At 48.4% G+C, this 21,459-nt stretch overlaps 2 protein-coding genes across 2 annotated transcripts; one reads left to right on the forward strand and one right to left on the reverse strand.

Annotated features, from left to right (window-relative positions):
* Nucleotides 1-1,504: 1,504 nt before the first annotated feature.
* Nucleotides 1,505-14,313, reverse strand: DRC7 (dynein regulatory complex subunit 7). Its single transcript, XM_062500187.1, has 15 exons — nucleotides 14,186-14,313; nucleotides 13,618-13,792; nucleotides 12,685-12,810; nucleotides 11,343-11,537; nucleotides 10,858-10,998; nucleotides 10,346-10,564; nucleotides 9,521-9,631; nucleotides 8,671-8,746; nucleotides 8,044-8,172; nucleotides 7,077-7,205; nucleotides 5,706-5,932; nucleotides 4,621-4,836; nucleotides 3,569-3,679; nucleotides 2,413-2,514; nucleotides 1,505-1,713 (listed from the first exon to the last, which is right to left on the reverse strand). Exons 1-15 carry the CDS (start codon nucleotides 14,311-14,313, stop codon nucleotides 1,612-1,614), a joined length of 2,187 nt encoding a protein of 728 aa, XP_062356171.1. The 3' UTR covers nucleotides 1,505-1,611.
* Nucleotides 14,314-14,423: 110 nt separating this feature from the next.
* Nucleotides 14,424-21,194, forward strand: LOC134048493 (pancreatic secretory granule membrane major glycoprotein GP2-like). Its single transcript, XM_062500270.1, has 11 exons — nucleotides 14,424-14,427; nucleotides 14,514-15,182; nucleotides 16,453-16,550; nucleotides 17,341-17,407; nucleotides 17,909-18,076; nucleotides 18,671-18,876; nucleotides 19,412-19,572; nucleotides 19,768-20,013; nucleotides 20,185-20,344; nucleotides 20,622-20,766; nucleotides 21,094-21,194. Exons 1-11 carry the CDS (start codon nucleotides 14,424-14,426, stop codon nucleotides 21,192-21,194), a joined length of 2,025 nt encoding a protein of 674 aa, XP_062356254.1.
* Nucleotides 21,195-21,459: the final 265 nt, after the last annotated feature.

The raw sequence follows: 21,459 nt of genomic DNA on the forward strand, positions 1-21,459 counted from the left end.
GCCCGGGCTCCGCGCGCCGCTCGGCCAATGGGAATCGAGGGCGGAGCGGTTGCCATGGCGACGGCAGCGCGGCCGCCACTCGCAGAGCGGCTTCTTGGCGGAGCCCCGCAGGCGCGGCCAATGAGGAGGCGGCGCTCTGGGTGGGGGCCGCCATTTTGCGGGGCCGCCCTGAGGGGTGGGGGCCGGGCTGGTCCTGCCCTGCAGCCGGTTCGGGTCCTGCAGCCTCTCCGCAGGTTCCGTGAGGGTGGCCGGGGTGTTTCCCGGGCTTCGCAGCTCGCGCTCCGCCGATGGTTGTGCCCAATTAGGTGTTTCATGGATGTCACGGGCACAGCCTCGGCGGGAGCGCGACTCCTGCAAGGCTTCTGTGCCTCTCGCCGCCCGGTTGAGGTCCGGTCGTGCCGCTTGTGCGTGTTTCTCGCTATCTTTGAAACCAATTATTCCATCAACTGAGAAAAATCAAATTAATTTGACACTACTCCTTGATAATTACGCAAGAATGCAGGCTCAATTTCAAGGATCACATCCTTTCAAGCTCAGGATTGATGCATGCTGAAAGAGGGAAATCGGGCAAGAACTCCAGGCGACCTTCGTGGATGGATAGGGGGCTGCTGAGCAGCAGAGTAAAAACGACTACTGCAGAAAACAAGACTTTTTTTCTCAGAAAGAAAAAATAAACTTTCAGGAAGTGGAAACGAGGACAGGTGGCCTTGGAGGACTACCAGGAAATCCTCTGGCTAGGGGACTTGGGGCTAAATGATTTTTAAGGGCCGTTCCAACCCTGTAATGTCTGATTCTGTAATGCATTTGCTGATGGTTTGGCAGCTGCTGTGTCCCCAGTGCCTGTAACAGGATTTTAAAATTAATTTATTCTGGTGTCTTTTCTGGTATTGAATTAACACTGATGAGTTCATAACCACAATGTTATATGGGGCAATGTTTTCTCATTACAGGGCTCTAGATGAGGTCAAAGAAATGTTACGTTTGTGAACTCACCAGTTCAAAACCTCTGCTTATGCAAAACTGAATTATGAATTAGTTAAAATAATATGCTGGAAAATAATCAGTTTTCCTAAATAATCCCACTCCTGCTGCCAGCAGCTATGGAACAGATTTGGAAAAAAACAAACCCTGAAAGACTGTGCATGGTTTGTCTCCCCTACTGAACTAGACTTTAGGGCTAAGGTCCCATTCAGATGGAGTTTCATGAGGAGACAATTGATGTAACTGTAGATGGGCCTTAGAACAAAATAGGGAAAAGGAAAATGTGCAGAACACTGCAAAGTAATTAAAATCTCCACAAATCTGATAGTGAAAGATTTACTGCAGGCAGCTCCAGAAAAGGAATGAAGAGATCAGTCACACCCGAGGTGCCCAGCTGGGTGAGGACTCCTGAGCAGCATCCCTTTAGGAGAATGTTTTTGTTTTGTTTTTTTTTCCCTATTGTGCCAACTGCTTATCCCTAGAACAAGAAGGGGGATATCAGAGGGAAACTGCAATGGGACATGGATTAAAATATTTCACAGAGGAGCTTCAATGCCAAGTTCCTGGGGGGCTGACTTGTACACCCGCCCTGCTGTGGCACTCATTCCCAGTCCCTGCAGAGTGTCTGCTTCAGACAGTGGAGCTGGTTGCAGTGTGATGGGTAAGGGATTCAGCCTCCCCTCCGATGTGCTGACTCTCATTATCCAAGGAATTCTGCTCCTCTTCCAGCACCTGTGAGGGAACAAGCAACCAGAAGTCAGGGAGAGAGAAAAGTGAAGAGCAAGAGCACAACTCAATTCACAGAGATGAGATGAAGGAAACCATAGACTGGAGCTGATTTATTTTTGAAGGGGAGCAAAAAGTTTGAGATGAGGTCTTATGAGAAGAAGAAAACAAGGGGAATCAAAACATGGAGCAGGAAAAGGCAGCAAATCCACATGTTTTGCCTCACTAGAGTCAAGAAGCCCTGGAGAACCACGTAATTTCTGACTGAGATAAGGTCTACATTTGACCCTGGGACTATTTTGTTCTTTGATTTCACATGCTAATTACAAATAAAAATGCATATATTTATATATATATATATATACAGGCATATTTATGACTCTTTTAAAATACTCCTCCTATAATCCCTATTATCAACTAATAATTCTTAATTATTTTCTCTAGTAACTAAACAAAATAACACAGTAATCATTCTCGGTGGTGCAAATTTTTCCAGCAAGTCAGAAGATGACCACAGCATGACCATGTTACATTTCCCTGGGAAGGCAGTTAAAACTGTGCTGACTTACACCATACTGTGATTTGTCCCAATGTATTTTAATTATATTAAAAGCTCTTCAGAGGTAATTCCTGATAGAGAAAAAGCTGACTCTGGATTTCTTTGAGTACATGTATTGAATGCTGACATTAATGAAGTTTACCTACCGTGGCTTCTTGCTGTTGTCCTCTCTTTGCAGTGCTGTACATTGAAATTGACAATTTAATATTGGCTTCTTCATCCTCACGGGCCATCAAAATATTTAGTATCTTCCAAGAAATCAGAAGAAAGACCCCTCAGCTTTCCCACATAATTAGTGTACCTTTACATGCTTGATCTGCTAGAGCAGATGCTGCATACAAGAATTGTAAAATAAGCTTAAATATAGATCTGTGCAAATATGTCCATGTCCTACTGACAGTAGTCTTAATTTTAGATTACCACTGTGTATAAAATTCTTGAATGCAATTACTGATATTAATTGATAAGAAAGCTTTTCTGGAGTCACATTTTTGGCACTACTTTAGAAATTGCACTGATAGCTTTGGCTTATTCTCTTTTACAGGATATGCAGCACAAGCAATGGGAATATTTTGTCTGTTGATACATCAAGACTGAGAAATTTGGCAAGGTAGCTCATGAGGTCACAGTGAACTAGCTTCAAATTTCTGTGGAAAAAATGTGATTTTTGCAAAGTTGTTCTTAATTATTAATATTCTGGGCTAATATAGTAGAGCATTCCCTCTGCAGCTCCTTCAGGGATTTCTCTTCCTCAAAAAAACATTAAAAGAAATTCAATAGCTGTGCCTCCATCTGCCAGAATGATTGTATTTATCATGAAGAACACAGATCTGTTACACCAGTCAGTGTGATTAGCAGTACAAGGCAAAGTGTTTTATGAAGTATTTCCCTACAGCTGCTCACACAAGTCACTTCAGTTTTTTGGATAAGGTTTTCTGGCAATGTCTAGCACCTAGATATAGTATTACATACAATATCCTTTCTTTTTGGCCTCATTCCTGGGCAAATGGCAGGTAGGCTTTCATGATGCCCCAACTCATATATTGTCATTTGCTCTCTGAAATGTTTCCTCACAGACAAGGAAGACTAAAAGCAGGAGTAGGAGAGTGTGTGACTCTCCATAAATATATTACAGCTACATCTTCACTGAACAATGCCCGAGTAGCAAGCATAATAATTCAGCATGGAGACCAGCTTGTCTTACTTTTATCACAGTTTACAATGAGGAGGTGTTGGCAACCAGTCAGCTGAAACTACTTCTACACCTGATCAGCTCTGACACTACAAACACCTCCCTGTTACCTCTGCTTCAGAGTCCCGGACTTGGTGCTTCAGCTCCTTCTGTTCTGCTCTCAGCTCCCACAGCAAGTCATACAGATGGAGCATGTTCCTGTGTTTCTCTGAGGACCATGGCTGGAAGCAGGTAAGTCAGTGAAAAACAGCAGCACTCCCTGGGTGCATGTGATCAGGTACTCTGCTGGCACAAACTGGCACAATCCTGCTACAGCCAAGAAAGCTAAAACACTAATTTCCATCTTTGAAACATCAAAACTATGGTCAGCACAGGTTTTATCAGACTTCATTTTGATTTGGAATCCATCAGTAATGTGAGCCAGATGGCACGTCTTGCACTAAATCCCTATTTATAATCTCTGTTTGGTTTTCTTAAGTGAAATTGTGCAGCATCACTGCAGAATTTACTGGAAGGCTTCTGCCTCTGGTTACAGACTTGCACTGATGCTATTAGTGGGGTGACCCTTCATCCCTGATGAAATCATTTGGCTTAATGGCAGCACTCCACTTCTTTTGGTGTATCTTTTATTTATGGCTATCTATCTATCTATCTATCTATCTATCTATCTATCTATCTATCTATCTATCTGCCTCAGCATCTTGCTCTGCATCCTCAGGGTAAACACTGGGAGATCTAAGAAATGATAGGACACAAGAAGTCCACAGCAGAAAGAGATGCAGAACACAAGTGTCTGCCTTTGCTGCTCTGTTCTCACTCTTCTTGAAGAGGGAACAACAGAGGAAATTTCAGCTTCCCTGCCAGGAATCTGGAGAACTGAATAGAACTAACAGCTGCTGAACCTGCATTTTGCAGGATCCCAGGGGATGTGGAGTCTGCCTGATGACCAGAGCTGAGATGACCTCAGGCATGGCTAGAGCAGGCATGTCATGTAACATTATGTCCTGCACTCCCAGTCACTCCCAGCATGGCAGTGCATCTCCTGGGCTGCTGGTGTTGTCAGCCTGGAGGTGTGCAGGTGGAGTAGAGGAGCAGCATGGAATATGTCATGTGTGTAGTTTTTTCACTGACATTTCACCACTGTGTCTTGTGGTCTTCATACCTCGTATTTGACAGTGTTTTCTCTGCTCAGGAAGATTTCATCTTCTCTCTTCTCCCTCCCTATTACTCTGCAGAAAACCACCTTTGAGGCAATGGTGTCATGAAGCTCGAGGTGATATGTCAGCTGGATGATATCATCTATGACCATAAAGATACGTTCCTCTATATCTTCATCAGCAGGCTTTTCCGGATTTCTGTGGAAATACTCCTTGATTTGCTAATGGAGAGTGAGAAAAAGATACAGAAGCAATTTAGACAACACAAAACTGGCAAATTAACAGATTTGGGTAAAACCCCAAGGTAAAAATTGTGCTTTTCTGCTTGCATCTCTTGGCCAGTGGTCCTAGAGTTCTTGCCTTAAAAAAACCCAACCACAAAGCTGCTTAGAGCAATACAGAAGTTTCCTATTTGTGGAGCAGAGTATGCTTTCCAAGCTCCAAGTTAGCTTGGGATGCACCCCTGCCTGAGGGAACTGCAGGAAGCAAGGTATTTTGGAGAAAAGCAAAGCTTCCCACATTTCCGAGCACAGAGGAGGAAAAGGTAGCATGTTTAGTGCTAGTCCAAAGACAGACCACTGCATGGCTCTATCTTGTCAGGTGAAGTGTCTGACCCACACATACTGCCAGATGTCAGATTTCCTCCTCCTTCTGTTCTGCAAACCAGACTTGACAAGAGAAAGAGGTAGATTACCTGCCTGTAACAAATCAGAGTGATGGGACAAAATTCATCAGGAACCTAAAATGATACTAGTTTGGGCTTAGCACACAAAATCTTCTTCCTAGTTTTGAATCTTGAGAAAATTTTGTTCCAAAATCATAGTCACTTTTTTTTTCTTTCCTCTGACACACAATTTCCAAGCCTTAGTTTCCTAGTTTAATTCTATCTGCTCAATGCAGTTCCTGACAACTGGTCACACTGTACCTCTCTGTCAGGCAAACAACTGTGAGACACAGCAGCTGAACAACGCTTGGATGTCTCATCTGGAGTTTTGCCTCAGCCATGCCCACTGAAAATGAACCAAAGCCCCAGGCAGTATGTTTTGCATAGTTTAAATATCACAGTGACACATATTTTTCTGTTCCATACCACTATAGGCCGGGGGTTAGCATCAGCTGTGATGCCAGTGTTTTCCATTTCCTTGTCTCTTTTGCCAAACTCTATGTGCCGCATGTGCAGGAAGTCCTCCCGCCCCACAAAGTACTCTGTCATCTCAGTAGCATTTTCAAAACGTTTCCAGAGGCCATCAACTCGTGCTGTGTGGTAGAACTCCACTGTGTGCCCAGTCTCAGGATCCAGTGACGTGTAGGAGTGAGCTAAGGACAAATCACATACGTTTTCAGAGTTGGGAACTGGAATACACTGAACATAAATACGTCCAAGGGAGGTCTCATTTTCTTCAGCTTTAGCAACAGATCTGATGCAGGACTTATCCCCAGCTGCACAACACTGAGAGAACAAACATAATCCCAAAGAGAAAATTTCTGCTTCTATAAATTCTACTTAAAAGAGTAGAAATGTATCACCCTGATATGTTGGGGAAGATGAAACAGTAAAACCTTATAAATATGATTGCCTGGCAAAAGATTTTGAGAATATGGAAACTATAAACGAGATTGAAATGAAAGCCATCTTTGAGATACAAAACCTTAGTTACTGAACAACTAAAAAACAATAGTATTGGTTTTTTTAAAAAAAAAACTGAAAGTAATCCCCTCTTGATTGAACAATTCCCTCTGCTTGCAGACAGGTCCAAGAGTCAGAGAAGACCCTACTAGCTTGGCAAAAGAGGTCCAAAAAGTAGTTTTTGAGGTTTAAAATGTAGCACAGTATGGTGATGTAATAATTCTTATAGGCCATATGTAAATGCTATAGGATTTGTATAGATTAGTTAGTAAAAATTAGAATATTCAGCACAGAAGAAAATTTATTGTATTGTAATGGGAACCTCACTCTCTTAGCTCTTACCTCTTACTTTTTACTCTCTTACTCTTTTGCCCTTCCTTTTACTATTACTCTTAACTCTCAGCTCTTACTTTTTACTTTCTTACTCTCTTGCTCTCTTGGGCCTGCTCCAAGCTGTGACTGGCAGCTCCAAACAGGGCCCTTTCACCCATACCCTTTACAATAAGCCACAAGTTCCAAGACCTAGCTTCAAAAATCTATCGTCCCCGTCTGTCCCAACCATCCAACTCCACAATGCTCCTACACTGATACACTTGATAACTGTGTATTTTTCTAATACACAGAAAACTGCATAGCTGGGGGAGCACTGCCCAGGACTGCAAACCATCAATTCAATTCTCTACTCTTCACTGCAGACTATTTTATTTATCCAGGCAATTTATCCCACAAGTATCCTGTCCCCCCTGCCTTTCAGCTTTGGGCTTTTGCCCCTGTTAGAAGGGAGTCATGTGAAATCCCATGAGCTGCAGTGGCTGCCCAGATGAGCTGGAATACCTTTAAGAAGGAGGGGGTGTCCTGGCCTGAAATGGTCTGTGATCAGCTGTGTTTGTTTATTCACTTCTCTCATATACAACAGGTCTTCTCGGTGTTTAAACCATTCCTTCACCTCCAGTTCTTCAGTACCTGGGAGGAGACAAATCATTTTGCAACCTTAGGTTACCCTGTTGGAGGTGGCAAAATTCTGATGAGCTCTCAGTGTCCATGCCAGCACCCTGTGCTTCTGATGCAGCCTCAGTGGACATGGTACGGCCACTGGAACTGCCCCTGTGCACAGGGGAATTTTGTATGTGAATCAATCTACATTTGAGTAAATGAATTATAATCTAAGAGGGTCTATTCCTCTCCATCAACCAGAACTAGAGTAATGAGCTCAGGAATAGAACATAACATGGCAAAGGGCCATGGATGGGCAAGAGAAATTCTATCCCAAATACTTAATGATGGTGTCAGGAGATTGGAGCATCACACTATTGAAGAAGGCTGAGGGCAGGACACTGTAAGTCCAGTTAGGAATCTGCACAGGTTTTTGGACCAGCTGTTAAAAAATAGTGTTTGCATGTACAGAGATATTCTTAGGCTGTAGCTGCCCCTTTCTGTGGCCCCTTTTGACACCAATGAGGAGGTGAGGATAGTGACACTATTGGATCAAATCAAACCAGCCTTCCATTTCTCTGAAGACTGAAAATCCAAGCAGCTGACTTGTGACACTGAACAGTTTCACTGGTGTATAAAACAGATTGAAGCTCTTGTGAAAACCCCTAGCAATGCTGGAAAGTCCAAGGGCTCAAAAGACTAAGCATGATGAAGAGTGCGAGGATATGGCAAATAATTTCCCCACAGAGGTGAAAGGAAAATGAGAAAGAACAAGACACTGGCAGGAAGGGGACCATCTCCCCCATTCCATCAGCATGCCCCAGGCTGTTTACTCAGTGTGAGGAGTGTGTTCATTCATCCCTCTTACGGTCTGAGTCTGCATAGACAGTGAGGCGTTCCACCAGCCCATCTCCATTCGCGTACGCTGCCCATTTCTCCAGTTTTGCTTTATCATACAGGATCACCTTCTTCCCCCGGGAAAAGGGATTCTCATATTCTGCAGTGGGCAAGAGAGATGTCAGACAAATTGACGCCCCTGTAGTCAGCCCAAACAAAAAAGGAATTTAAGAGGGAATAAAACATAGTCTAATGGACATTAGGCATTTATTTATCATGCTCTGCTGGTAATAAAGCTGGTCAGACCCTGCCCGTTGTCCTTTAATGTTATAATGGTATAGTAACCTTTTTCTCTCCCCAAACAGGTATTTGATAATGCAGGAGCAGTCCCTTGTGCATAGCAGTAACAGAAAGACCATCCCAGGCAAAATTCCCAGCTGGTAGGAAAACACAGTGTGGGGTATGTGTCTGTGGGGGATGAGACAGCATAGCACTGAGGGCAGCCACTTGAACCAGTAGTTGTTGTGGCCTTCATATACTATGCTTCACTGATACTGTCTGACCACCCTGAAGGGAGAACCCAGTGAGACAGACAAATGTCCCAAATCCACTGAAAGGTCAGCTTGGTGCAAGCAAAAAGCAAAGGAAGAACACTTACCTCTGTAAGAGACCCTAATTTGGGTTACCCATGACAGTGGCATCTCAAAGCTCATGCCTATTTCCCCTTTTTCCTGCTGAAACAGAAGCAGAGATTTGTGGTTTTGGCAGCATCTCTTACTGTGCTAGGAGGCATTTTGGTCCTGGTGAACCACAGTGATCAGAGCTCAGCTCATGTGAGGCTGTGCCCTGGGGAGCACCATGGCACAGTTATGACAGCACATCCCTACTCGAGCCTAATGCAATTATCTTCTCCTGGCTACTGCTCATGCTGGCAGGGAATCAATGTGGGAATCACCAAAATGACCAGATTATTTTATATAGACCCTGGAGGACTCTTTGCTCCCCAGTTATGGGCACAGACTGAGGAGACACCAGGAAGGAATTATTATTTGCATTCCTCTGTCCGGCTGTGTGGGTGCAATGCCTGTTTTTCTCCCAGTAGAACATTTCTTTGCCTCTAGTACACAGCATTTTTTGTATATTAGAGGACACACATTATTTCTGCATTTTGTTGGCAGGTCCACCTTGCAGCCAGGAGGGGAAGGTGACCAGCATAGAGAGAATGTCCACAAAAATCTCATTCTGGATTTTATTTTTTAAAATTATTTCACCCCAAGGGCCAATGCACTGGAGACCTATAGAGATCCCTAGCCACTTAAGACACCTGAAGTACCACCTGGGGTCCTGCTTCAGAAAGCACAAGAACTCTTCTAGACTGAGAAGGAATCTAAACCTGGCCAGAGTAGAAGGGATCTGACCTGGAGAGGGCAGCAGGCAGGCAGATATTCCCGGGCCTATAGACACACTGGTTCCATACACTGCTCAAGAGTATGGCTTGGGTCACTCACCACGTCATCTGTGTCTTTCTTGGGTGACTCTGTGGGTGACTGAGAGGGCTTGTTTCTCTCTGAAAACATAATTTCCCAGCAAAGAGAATCACTCAAGTCAAAGCTGAGATCCTAGGGCATACAGGAAAAACTGTTTTAACTACAGGGCATTGTCAAGGGCCTGACACTAAACTTGATCACTGCATCAATATGTCTGTGGTACTCTGGACCTGCATGGGTGTCAGAGACTTTAGGAACTCTAGAGATCTGGACCTCAGTGAGGTGAGCTCCTCAAACCCTTGGCTGGCTGCTGGGACTCCAAAGACTCTTCCTGTGCCTAGAAATTGTAGAACCCCTTCCTTGTGGTACCTCTTGTTCAGATGTGGGGAAGCTGCTGGAAATGCTTCTGCCTCCTTCCTCGGGGCAAGTATGGCTCCAAGGGCAAGCTGATCTGACTCAGACCCTCACCTCCCAGACTCTGATGTCTGCTGGGGAACAGCTGAGGTATGGGAAGAGCCTAATCAAGATGTTACCCACCTTGAGCTATGCCTGACAGACCCAAAATATCCTCTGCCTCAAAAGCTGTTGTTTGAGAGGAGTGCCTAGCCAGCCTTAAAAGCTGAAACTCGTGCACTGTAGGGATTTAATAGATGTGATCTCCATTTGCTAGCTCAGAGTCTGGGATGCCCTGGAGTAGTCCCATAGTCTATGTAATCAGACCAACACAACCAAAACCAACACAAGGAACGGTTAAATGGAAACTGGAGCACTACTGGTTTTGGATTTCCCAGGACTCAAGTTAGCCCAGCCGTCCCTCACGTGCCCAGGGTGCTAAGGGCTCCCTACCTTGCAGCCTTTCCGGCAGTCCTGCATGTTCACCCAGTAGTTCCTGTGGTTCCAGATGCTCTCAATGCCAAGGAAGCACGCATCCGTGGTGCTGTGCTGATTTCCTGTGAACGGGTTGATGAAGAAGGTCTCTGGAACCTTCCTCTTCCCAGGCAGCACCAGAACCCACGCGTGCACCCGTAAGCCATGCAAAGGGTCTCGCTTGGGCATTCCCACCTCCTGCAGCACAGAGGATAGAGCAATAATTATTGCCATTTTACTGACACTTTAATCCGACCCAAGGGCAATCTTACCTTTCCTCTGCCCAGCTCTAAAGAACTCCAGGCTCTTAATGTGAGGTAGTGCATACCCAGCATGTTCCTGTGCCAGCACTGTGCTCCTGGAGCTAACTGCACATGGCCATGATCAAGGCTGTCTTCACAGAGAAGTGAGCTCCTCTCTTTGGCCAGCCATTACCTGTGTCTCAGCTCTTCTTCCTGGAGCTCACAGGAAGATGGACCTTGCTAACTCACCATGACCACCTCCTCTTCTCTTTCCTCCTCTTGTGCAGATTCAGTTTCTTCCTCCTTCTTGGCCTGCTGAAGCTCAAACTTGCTCTGTGGGTCTAAAGGGTACTTAATTCTGTACTTGTTGGGATCCTCCTCTTCTGGTACCTGCAAAAGCAGGGTATTACTGTGAAACCCAGCAGAGATCAAGAGAAGGAAGTAAATGTATGGCTTACAGGTATCTCCCAGTTCCCAACACTTGGCAGTTTGCAATATTGCACCTGGTGAGCAGAAATTCACTGAAGTCAAAAAGGTCTTGCAAGGAGCTGTAGAAAAATCACTAAAAAAAGATTCCTTTGGTCTTCCTTTGGTTTTACTCAGTCCCTGGTATGGACTGAAACCCAGTGTGAACTTGATGCTCTTCCCCCTAGCTTAGCTCTGGAGCTCACTGGACATGAACACACTGAGCCTGTGTGCTGGGCTCCTCCCTGCCCACTCGCTGCAGCTCTCACCTCTGGGGGCTTCCTGAGCAGTGGGCACAGCTCCTGAGTCTGGTCCAGGGAGCACATCTCGAGGGTGGCATATCCATGTACACAGTAGGCATCGTAGCCAGCCCCGATCAGCAGGGAGCACAGCAGCACAGTGAAGTCAAAGCAGTTCCCTCGCCGGTATTTCAGAATGGTGGTTGGGGAGTAGAGTGAACTGGGCTTGAGAGAGAGAGATGCATGTTCACAGTGCTTGTCTTGTGGAGCTGAAACATGCGCCAGGCAGAGAGCATGGGAGAGAGGTATTGCCCATATCCCTGGGCTCTGCACCCTTAGGGGTTCTGGTACATAACATTCCTTTAAAAGCCACAGACTCTAAAACTCCCCTCCAAAGTGATATGGGGAAACTCTGACCCCAACCTGGTGACAAATTTAACCACAGGAAGGGAAGGACATGACAAACTCATCAAACTGCTGAAAACCTAACACTAATCACAATCCTGGAATGTGACTTCCCTCTATCTCCTGCTGTTCTGCCTACAATACTTCCAGGAAAACACCCATAAGGTAAATTATAGCTCACAGGAGGAAACATATTTCCTTCTGGCCTTCACTGGTAAGCAATAAAAAGTGTCAGTACACACATACTGCATACAGAGAGTTTCTGCTCCCTGTCGGTTCTCAGACATCACCTAAGGTGATCAAGGCAGTCTTCATCTGCTAAATGGAGAGACCTTCTGTGTGGTCACAAAGTGCCAGAGCTCCTCTTGAGACCCTGGGACTCTTGGGACAGCCCAACTCTGTGGCTGGTGTAGATTGTTTAGGTCACTCTGCAGTCTTTGCTAGCAAGTAGTGTGTTCTTAGCTGATTCTCATCAAGAACTTGTCCCAGCTCTGGCATCATCCCTTTTTGCTAACCTAGAAATCTCCCTTTAGACATCCCAAAATATCCCCAGATATGGGAAAAGAAATGCCTGAAAGTCCCTAAGAACAGGTCACTTGAGGCCAAGTATCATCCCCTAGGGTTTAGGTGCTCCTCTGTTCCAAGGTGTCTTGGTTTTCAGAGGGGAAGCTTGTCAGCATTTGCCTCCCACAGTGCTCCAGCTGCTCATCTGGACTGGCTGAAAGCAGGGTCGGGTCTTGAAGAAATGGTGCTTAATTACTTAAAAGGTACCACACTGAACATGCACTGGGACTGTGGGTCTGACAGAATGTACAGGGTCTGGGAAAATCATGGGGTAGCCTAAACAGTAAGGGGATTGTGGAAGTGTCAAAGACCTTTGTAATCCCAGCCACTGGGACTTCCCCACTGTGTCCTGCTGAAAGGCCCATCTGTCACCTATAATGTCTCACTGCAGCCCCTTTCTTACCGGTGTGATTGGGCACTTGAGGGGCTCCATGATGAGGTAATCACAGACGAAGCTGGCACAGTCTGACCAGTAGTACAGATCTGGGAAAGGCAGCAGGGTTGGCCTCACTGTGGTGCTCACAAACTTCTGTAGGGCAACAAGAGGAGTTTGGCTAGCCAACAGGCCTTTGGCAGTCTCCTGTCCAAAGCCATGCTGAGACCACCCCTGGATGTTGCAGATCAAATTCAGGATCTTTCTACAGCATATAAATAGCGTTAATATCCCTTCTCTCCAGTTCCAAGATGGAAATTTTATAGGATTGGGAGGCTGAAAGTTCAACCTCAAACACATTTCAGATGTGAAAAGCCAGTTCTTCTGGCTTTTACATCCTCCAGGATTTTTTTTTTTTTTTTTGCCTTCTATGTTAATGGTACAACAAAGTTTGGGAAAACCTGGTACAAAATAGCAATTCCAGGTACCTGGGCAGATCATCAGGTCCAGGATTAGATAACAGCTGTGCAGCTTGGGCCCAGAGAAACCAAAACCAGACCACAAATTTCCACATTTATTCCTTCCCTGTAACTTCTGTGAAGTTCAGAGTAACACCTAACTCTGGATCCATACTCCCTATCTGTGGCTGATTCTGAGCTGTGCCTATTATCTTATTATGTGTTTCTTTTCCTTCCCTTTATGTTTCTGTGGTCTCTCCTGTTTCCTAAGCATCACTCTGCAGGCCACATGGCAACACCAGTGTTTATATGGCTCATGGATTTGGACAGCCAGGGTGTTCCTGGGGTTCTGTGTGCCTGCTCAGGGGCTGTGGGTTCAGCCAGCAGGTTCCCATTCCCTTTAACCAGGAGGGAGGGCAGGAGGGGCTGCTGTTCTTTCACACATTTGACACAGTGGGAGCCAAGTGCTGCCTGTGCTGTGGCCCAGCCCCACACCACCCCATACCTGCACACCACACTCGTTGAGAGGGTGGATGAAGAGTGGCTTGCGGTCAGGGCACAGGTGAGTGTACTGCTGGAAGAAATGGTCAGCGAGCTGCAGCAGTTCTTTTTCCTGCTGGGAGTTTGTCTTGTACGAAGATGGTAAGTGGGATGTGTCAATGGAGCTCCAGTCAAAATCACTTAGGTGGCAGAGGGGAGGCAGAGAGACACAAGTAATAAGCCAGAAGCAATACCTGGTATCAAAACATGGCAGGACTTCCCTGTTTCACAGGTAAAAAAATGGGGGCCATATCCAAGGATATGATTTTCACACAGCCAAACATCTCTGGAGCAATGGCAAACTGACATATACCCAGAGTCTCAGGGGATCTTTATACAGTGGTGAATGAATGTACAATCAAATGACTTACCTTGTCTTACTTGCACACGCACACTCTTGGATAAACTTATCAGGCACAAGAAACTCACTCACTAGTGCAAGGGGACCACATGTGCCACCCGCACTTGTGCAATCACCATGTGGGTCCCAAAGGGAACATCTCTACTCATCCTGGCCATGGGCACAGACTTACGATTCATCCCTTGTGACAGGGGCTTCCTCCACAGCTTTATCCAGGTCATCGAGGAAATCACTGATATTCGAAGAGATCGCGTCTTCTGGTGTTTCCTCCACTTCCTCTCTCTCCTCCAGGATCTCCATTCTGCCTGGAGCTACAGGAATGCACGCACCAGGGTGAATTCAGGGGTGGGACCCAGCAACACAGAAACAGACAAAGTCACATTGTGGACGCAGTGGTTTGGTACAGGAGCATGGGTGAGGCAGCCAGAACCATGAGAGTAAATGGTTTGGGCTGGGTTTGGTAAGTGGCTCCGTGTTCCTGGACACCCTAAGCGTGGCAGTGCAGGCACTGCCCGGCTCGGTAGCGCAGAGCACGTCCCCACATCCATGCTGCCCCGTGTCCTCGCTCCTCCATCTCTCCGCCGGGCACCGCGCCCCGGCCCGCGCCCGCCCCGGGGCCTTGGAGGGAGCGGGCCGCCGCCAAGGGCAGCGCCCGTCCCGAATCAGCGCCGGCGACACACGGCGGGTGTTCGAGCGCCGTCCCTGCGGTCAGGCTGACCCCGAGCGGGGCACACAGCGAGGCGCTGACCTTGCCCGGGGGGTCCCGCACGGCTCCCGGCCCTGCCCCGCCCGGCCGCCCCCTCACCCGCGGCTCCCGGGCCCGGCGCGGCCCGCAGCGCTCACCACGGCAACGGCACCGCCCCGAGCCCCGGCCCAGCCGGGACACCCCCGGCGACCCCCAGACCTCCCGCCGCAGCCCCCGGCTCCGGAGGCTCCTCGGGACCCCCCGCGCACCCCCTGCGCTGACCCGGCCCCGGGGCCGCCGGGAGAGCGGGACAGCGGGCGGCAAAGGGAGGGGACAGCGGCCAGGCCCTGGCAGCCACCCCGGCTGAGCCTCGCCCTCCGGGACCTGCTCCGAAACTCACGAGTTCGGCTCTCCTCAAATAAAAGCCACACCCGGTCATCCTTTGTTGCAGAAGCGCTTACCCAAAAGGTGGCACCAGGGGATGGCAAGTCACCTTGTTCTTTTTTTCCCTTTTTTCTTTTTTCCCCCCTCTTTTTTATTTTTTTTTCTTTTTATTTTGTTCTTTTTTTCTCTTTTTTCTTTTTGTTTGTTTGGGTTTTTTTTCTTATTTTTCTTTTTCTGTATCTTCTTCCTTTTCTTCTCCTTTACTATTTCCTTTTTCTTTTCCTTTCTCTTTTTCTTTCTTTTTCCTTTCCCTTTTTATATTTTTGTGTTCCTTTTTTTCTTCTTTGATTTTCTTTTTTTTTTTTTAATTTGGCCATTCATTAGGCTGTAAGCAGGATCAGATGATAAAAACCTTTTTTTCTGGTTTGTCGCTGTGGTCAAGAAAAAATACGAATTGATGGACGCATGCTCACATTAAGACACTCTGTCAAGAGAACCCTAGCAATTAAAGCTCTGAGGATGCACAGACTGCTGTCAAAATGTATCAGGAAGTATAATTTTGAGTGATTAATGTGGTTTGAAGATGGTTACTGTTGCCCAAATGGCATGAACCTGCATTGGGAGCAGGGATTTAGGGTGGATATTAGAAGGAGGGTCTTTCCCCAAAGGGTGGCTGGGCACTGGAACAGGCTTCCCAGGGAAATTGTCATGGGGGGCCCCAAGCTCCCTGGAGTTGGAAGAACATTTGGACAAAGCTCTGAGAGGCACAAGATGGGGATGCTGGGGTGGTCCTGTGCAAGGGCCAGGAATTGGACTCAGTCCTGGTGGGTGCATTTCATGTCTGGATATTCTATGAAACAAGGTGAAGTAGGACCCTCCATTGCCGGCAGTACTTCTCAGATGTTCTTTAATGCCGGAAGTCAATTAAAACAAAAACAAAAACCAGATAAGGCAAATAAATGTTATCCCAAAACTGTGTGTACTCAGCACCCGAAGTTATCTGTCCTTCGAGTGTGCTGCTGTGGTATCTGTTGTTATTGCTGCATCAAAAACAGGTTCCATAAAACCAGCTGGATGCACAGACCCCGGATTCCGGAGGGTTTTGCTGATAGCTCCTGTTTGGGACCCTATCAGGGCCCTGAACTGGGTCAGCATCACCAGCTGCAGGCTCATTAGAACAGCCGTCCGTGCCGGAGGATGGACTTTCAGAGTCCTTTCCTCCCTGGCCTCTGAGGGATGCCAAGCAGGCTCTTGTGCAATCCCAAAGGCAGCGTGTTTGCGTGGGGGAGAGGGATGAGCCGTCGGGAAGCGATATAAAGCACCCAGCGGGAGGAACGGAGCAACCCCGGGTGTGCCGACCCACCCTTGAGGGGACGGAACCGGGACGGCGCTGGATGGAGGAGCAGAGCAGCCTGGCGATGGTAAGCGGGAGGAGAACGAGGTGGTGGCATCTCTCAGGATTGCTGCAGTGAGCAAGGAGCAGACGGGGAATTAACTCTCCTTGTCCAGCAGTCTGGCGGTCGCAGCTGCTCAGGGTCAGTGGAGGGAGCTGTGGGTGAGCTGTGTGAGGGGGCTTTTGGCACTGGTTTTGCCCTGCTCTCAGAGCACTGACAGAGCATTGCCCAACCACCTGGCTGACTTGCATCCACATCTCTGATACGGAGTATCTGGTATCCAGGGATAATCTGTGCCAACACTTTCCCTAAAAAAAAATGCATTATCTTTACCAACAAGAGGGATTTACTTAATCTGTGTCTTTTTGACACTAATTTTAGTCGTGTTCAAGGCTTTGGGTTTGTTTTATTATCCCATTGCCTCCTTGTTGACTTACTAGAATAGCGAGGATCCTTTTGCAAATCCTAACTCTCCAAAAGAACTGTAGTGGGAAGAGGATAACTCCTTTCCTCTTTGGGGAGCCCAGACTGATGCCTCAGCTGTGCAGTTTTCCTCAAATTGCCACTGAAGTTTGGCTTTATCACTGTCAGCACGTCGCTGTAGGTCCCACAGCTGGTTTCTCCCACCTCCTTTCTGGAATAGCTACCTAAATTCAGCATAGTGTTTGACCTTGTGACCTGATCAGAGAAGGCTGATCTGGCCCTTTAGGGTGGGAAATTACTTTGGGCCATGGAACCTAGGAAGTACACTACAGAAATCATTGCACCCATGCTTGAGCATTCAGCGTTTCTGAATGACTGCAAACATCTCCAGTGAGCATGATAACAAATCCAAATTATCCAGAGCCTGCTTGTTTTTTCCAGGAAAGGACTGTGAAATGTTTGCTGCTGCTGTCTGTGCTCTGCCTGGCTGGCTGTGAAGGCAACAAGAGTGAGTGTCCCTGTGTTCTGTCCCTGCTGGGTCATGGATGGGTAGTATGGAAAGGAAAGGTCAAAGCTTCACCTGATCCATGTTCAAGTTCCTCAGTCAGGGAATGAGCTGCTGAAGGCTGCCAAGGAGGTACAAGAGGCAGGAACTGGGGTCCAGGAGCCAGCAAAATCAGCAGAAACTGCAGGCTGTCCATCCCAGCCATGAAGGGTGTGTAACCCCTGGAAACAAGTGCAGGTGCTGCAGTGTGCCACCGTGCTCCTTGGTGACAGGGACAGGCCCCATAACTTTGGTCTGGATTACAGCCAGGCACAGGAGGTCTCACAGCCTCCCAGCAAGGTGAGGCAGCAGGTTCTTCCTCCGATGTGGCTGCTCTGGCTCTAGGCGAGAATCTCAGCCCTTGAGAGCTGTGCAGAGCTTCCTGCAGTGGGGTGAGCTCTCAAACCTCTCTTCAAGGAGATATTCTAGCTGCATGTCGTCTTTCTTGCCTTTCCTTTGCTGCAGCTGAGCTGGTGAGCACCCATGGCCTGAGGCCAGGGGTTACCCTCCGTGTCAAGAGGAGCTCAGATGCCTGCCTGCCAAACCCATGCCAGCACCAGGGGCAGTGCCAGCTGACTGTGGACAGACCACTTTGCAGCTGCAAGCCAGGCTTCACAGGGGAATTCTGCCAAGGTAGGGCTGGGAATGCTGGTGAGCCCTGCCCAGTCTCCATGGGCACCAGAGGGAAGAGTGATAGTCACAGTGAGCTGGGGTTACCATTGCTCCCCACTCCTGGAGCACATCCCAGCTCCTGGTTCAGGTGCATTCTGCACCACTACAACCATATCATGGCTACATGCTGGTACAAGACCCAGCCACAGGCCATTGTCTTTTTCCCTGAAAGCCTTAATTCCTTGGCTGTGCCATGGTGTAGCAGGGCATGCTGCAGGGCACAGCTGCCTCACAGTTTCAGAACAAGCACATGCACCCTGGCACAGATACAGTGAAGCCCCTTCCAAACACTGCCCAAAAACTGTGTCTTCTTCCTCTGAAGGGGAGGGTCCCTGTCCCTCTGGTGCCCTACACAGACTGTGGGGGTTGGGTGAGCAGCCCTCAAAAGGGACCAGACTGTCTTTTGCCCAGTGTCTGTGAAGAGCCCTACAGCAGCCTTCACCAAGGCTGGGACAGGAGGCTGATGAGCTCAGTAGGACTGTGCCACCCTGCAGCTGGCTTAGGGCTCCTTCAGGCCTCTCCCTTATTGCTATTGCAGATGGCTTTTTCCCCCAGATGTGGTGCTGAAGTTGGCCTGCGAGGAAGAGCACATGAAGATGATGGTGAGGAAGGAGGTGTTTGAGCTCTTGAAAATCCCACTGGAGCTTGTCCACTTGAAGAACCAGGCATGCAAGGTCTCAGAGAAGGAAGAAGAGGGTGAGCTGTTTTTTGCAGCCACTCTTACAGGTGAAAACCACACTGCCTGTGGATCAGTAATCCAGGTGAGGATCCATAGCTCCGAAAACAGGAGAGGAGCAGGCATGGTGGCATGGTGAGGTGGGACAGCAAAGGGCAACCCCAAAGGCATTTGCTTTTATAACTGGGTGCTGAAAAGTTCTTATTCCTCTTGAAAGTCTTCCCTGAGGATGTCAGAAAGCTCTTCTGCCTCTGCCAAACCCCTGCTGGAAGCACATTTTTTCTTATTTAGGAGAGCTTGGAAGTCTCATTGTGGGCTGATAACAGCCCTCAGCTTTCTGGAGACATCCTCTGAACTCTGCAGCCCTGTCCCCTTGGTCCCTGACCTGGAGCAGGAAGGTGCAGATGAAATGGTGTTCCAGCTCTGCATTGCACAGAAGAGCCCTGTGCTCATCTGTGCTCACCTGTGCTCATTATACTGACCCAGCAGCCTCCAGACACAAGCTGAAAGCCCAGCAGATATCCAGGCCTGGAGCAGCTATAGTTGAGTTGTGCCTTCTGAACTTGCAGCTCTGTATATGGCTTTAGTCATGCTCTGACTTGATTTCTGTGTCATTCCAGCAAAACAGCTCCCATGTCTCATACTCCAACGTCATGGAGTCAGAGCAGGAGGCCCACAGGGCTATGATCTCCCGCAGTTTTCAGCTGGAGGTGCACTTCTCCTGCATCTATGCCTACGAGCAGGTTGTGAGACTGCCCTTCGCTCTCACTGCTGTTGACAAGTGAGTGTCCCATTTCACCTTGCTCCTGACATGGTGTCTTTGAGCTTGGAGAAAAGTAGATTCAGTGAGACAATTTGCAAAGGACCTGGGAAGCCCTAGGGAGCTCTGAGAGCAATCAGACACTGGTGTCTTCACCTATGCTATGTCCTTTCCACCTCCTTGTTCAGTTTCTGAGCTCTCATCCTCTCCTCTCAGGCTGGTACAGTTTGTGGTCAGAGAAGGACACTTCAACGTCAGCATGAGACTGTACAGGTCCCCCTCCTACCTTGAGCCTTATCACCTGCCCAGTGTGGCTGTCCCCCTCACGGACACACTCTATGTCCTGCTGAAGATAGAAGGGCAGCACCAGCTCAAGTATTTCCTGCTGAGTGTTTTGGACTGCTGGGCCACACCAAGTGAGGACCCACACCAGGACATGCAGCACAAGCTCATTGAGCAGGGGTGAGTGCAGTCTCCCCAGTCGCCTTGCACCACAGTGTGTCAAGGACTGACACAGAAACAGACCTGTTCAGTTTAGCCTGTGAGCTGCACCCAGTCCCTGTGGGATGTGGTATCCCAGGCTGGGATGCCCCACCTCGCTTGCCACCCCCTGATCCAGCCCTCATGTCCCAGGTGTCCCCATGATGAGACGGTGACCTATCTGAATGCCATTGGAGAGAGCACTACTGCCAAATTCAGCTTCCAGATGTTTCAGTTTGTTGGTTACCCCGAGGTGTTCCTGCACTGCCGTGTCCAGCTCTGTCTTCCTGATAGCCCAGAGCCCTGTGCCAAGGTGAGCTCCCTTGTTGGTCTGCACTGTGCCCTGGGTAGGTGTGGGACCTCCCTTTACTAGTTCTGCCTGGAGAAGGGGCTCTGCTCTGGTTTTGGGAGCCTCACAAAATAAACACTTCCCCAGTCAGCTCAGCCCAGTGCCCTGAATCAAAGATACAAGAGCCTGAACCCACCAGAGACCTCTTTTCCTTCTTCCCTGGGAAAGGAAGGGAGATCTACAGGATGGCTGAGGTGCAGGGTGCTTCCTCCCATCACCCTTCCTTTGGCTTTGTTGACAGCAATGCCCCAGGCACTGGAGGAACAGGCGGGCACTGGCAGATGACTACAATAGGATTGTCTCCTACGGGCCCATCCTCCTGCTGGCTGCTCCTTCCTCGGGAGCAGAGACCCATCATTCCAGCACTGACCAGCAGGACCCAGTGGGTATGTATGTCCTCCTGAGCACCGAGGTCAGTCCAGGAGATCCAAGCAGCAGCCCAGGAGCAGGGCTGGGGGCAAGCCCACCTACAGCATGGCTCAGAGCAGGCATGCATGCTGAGCTGTAGGCAGCAGGGGTGGACGGAGGCCATTTGAGGGGACCGAGTCCTGTTAGTACCCTTGGGATCCCAAAGTACCCCCAGCTCCTGTGGCTCCTGCCCGTCACAGGAGATGACCTCCCTGAATCTATCCCCAGTCAGGAGATGCCTCACCAGGGCTCAGTCCTGGCTCAGGGAACCCAGATACACAACCAATCTCTCTCCTCTTTGGCAGGACCCAGCCCGTGGCTCTCCAGGGCCCTCATTCCTCTGTGTGTGCTCGTTTTGCTCACTGCGGCTGCTGCGGCCATCAGCGTGGGGCGGCGAATGGTTTAGGAAATAGCTGTTTGCCAATAAACATGACAGGAGCAGAGAGACTCTGGCTGTGTCCTTATGGGTGTTTTGGGGAAGGGGGTAATGGTTGGATGCACACAGTGCTTGAAGAATGAGGTGCATCGCAGTGTTTCTGTTCCCTGTAGCATCTCTTGGACCTTCTCTCCTCCAGGCCCATAACTAAACCCAGAGTATGTACCCAGGGATGGGAAAGTCCTCCCTCCTGCTTCCCTCTTCCCCACAGAGTCACCCTGGCATGTGGGGAGAT

The sequence above is a fragment of the Cinclus cinclus genome, chromosome 11, assembly GCF_963662255.1.
Source record: "Cinclus cinclus chromosome 11, bCinCin1.1, whole genome shotgun sequence".
Lineage (NCBI taxonomy): Eukaryota > Metazoa > Chordata > Aves > Passeriformes > Cinclidae > Cinclus > Cinclus cinclus.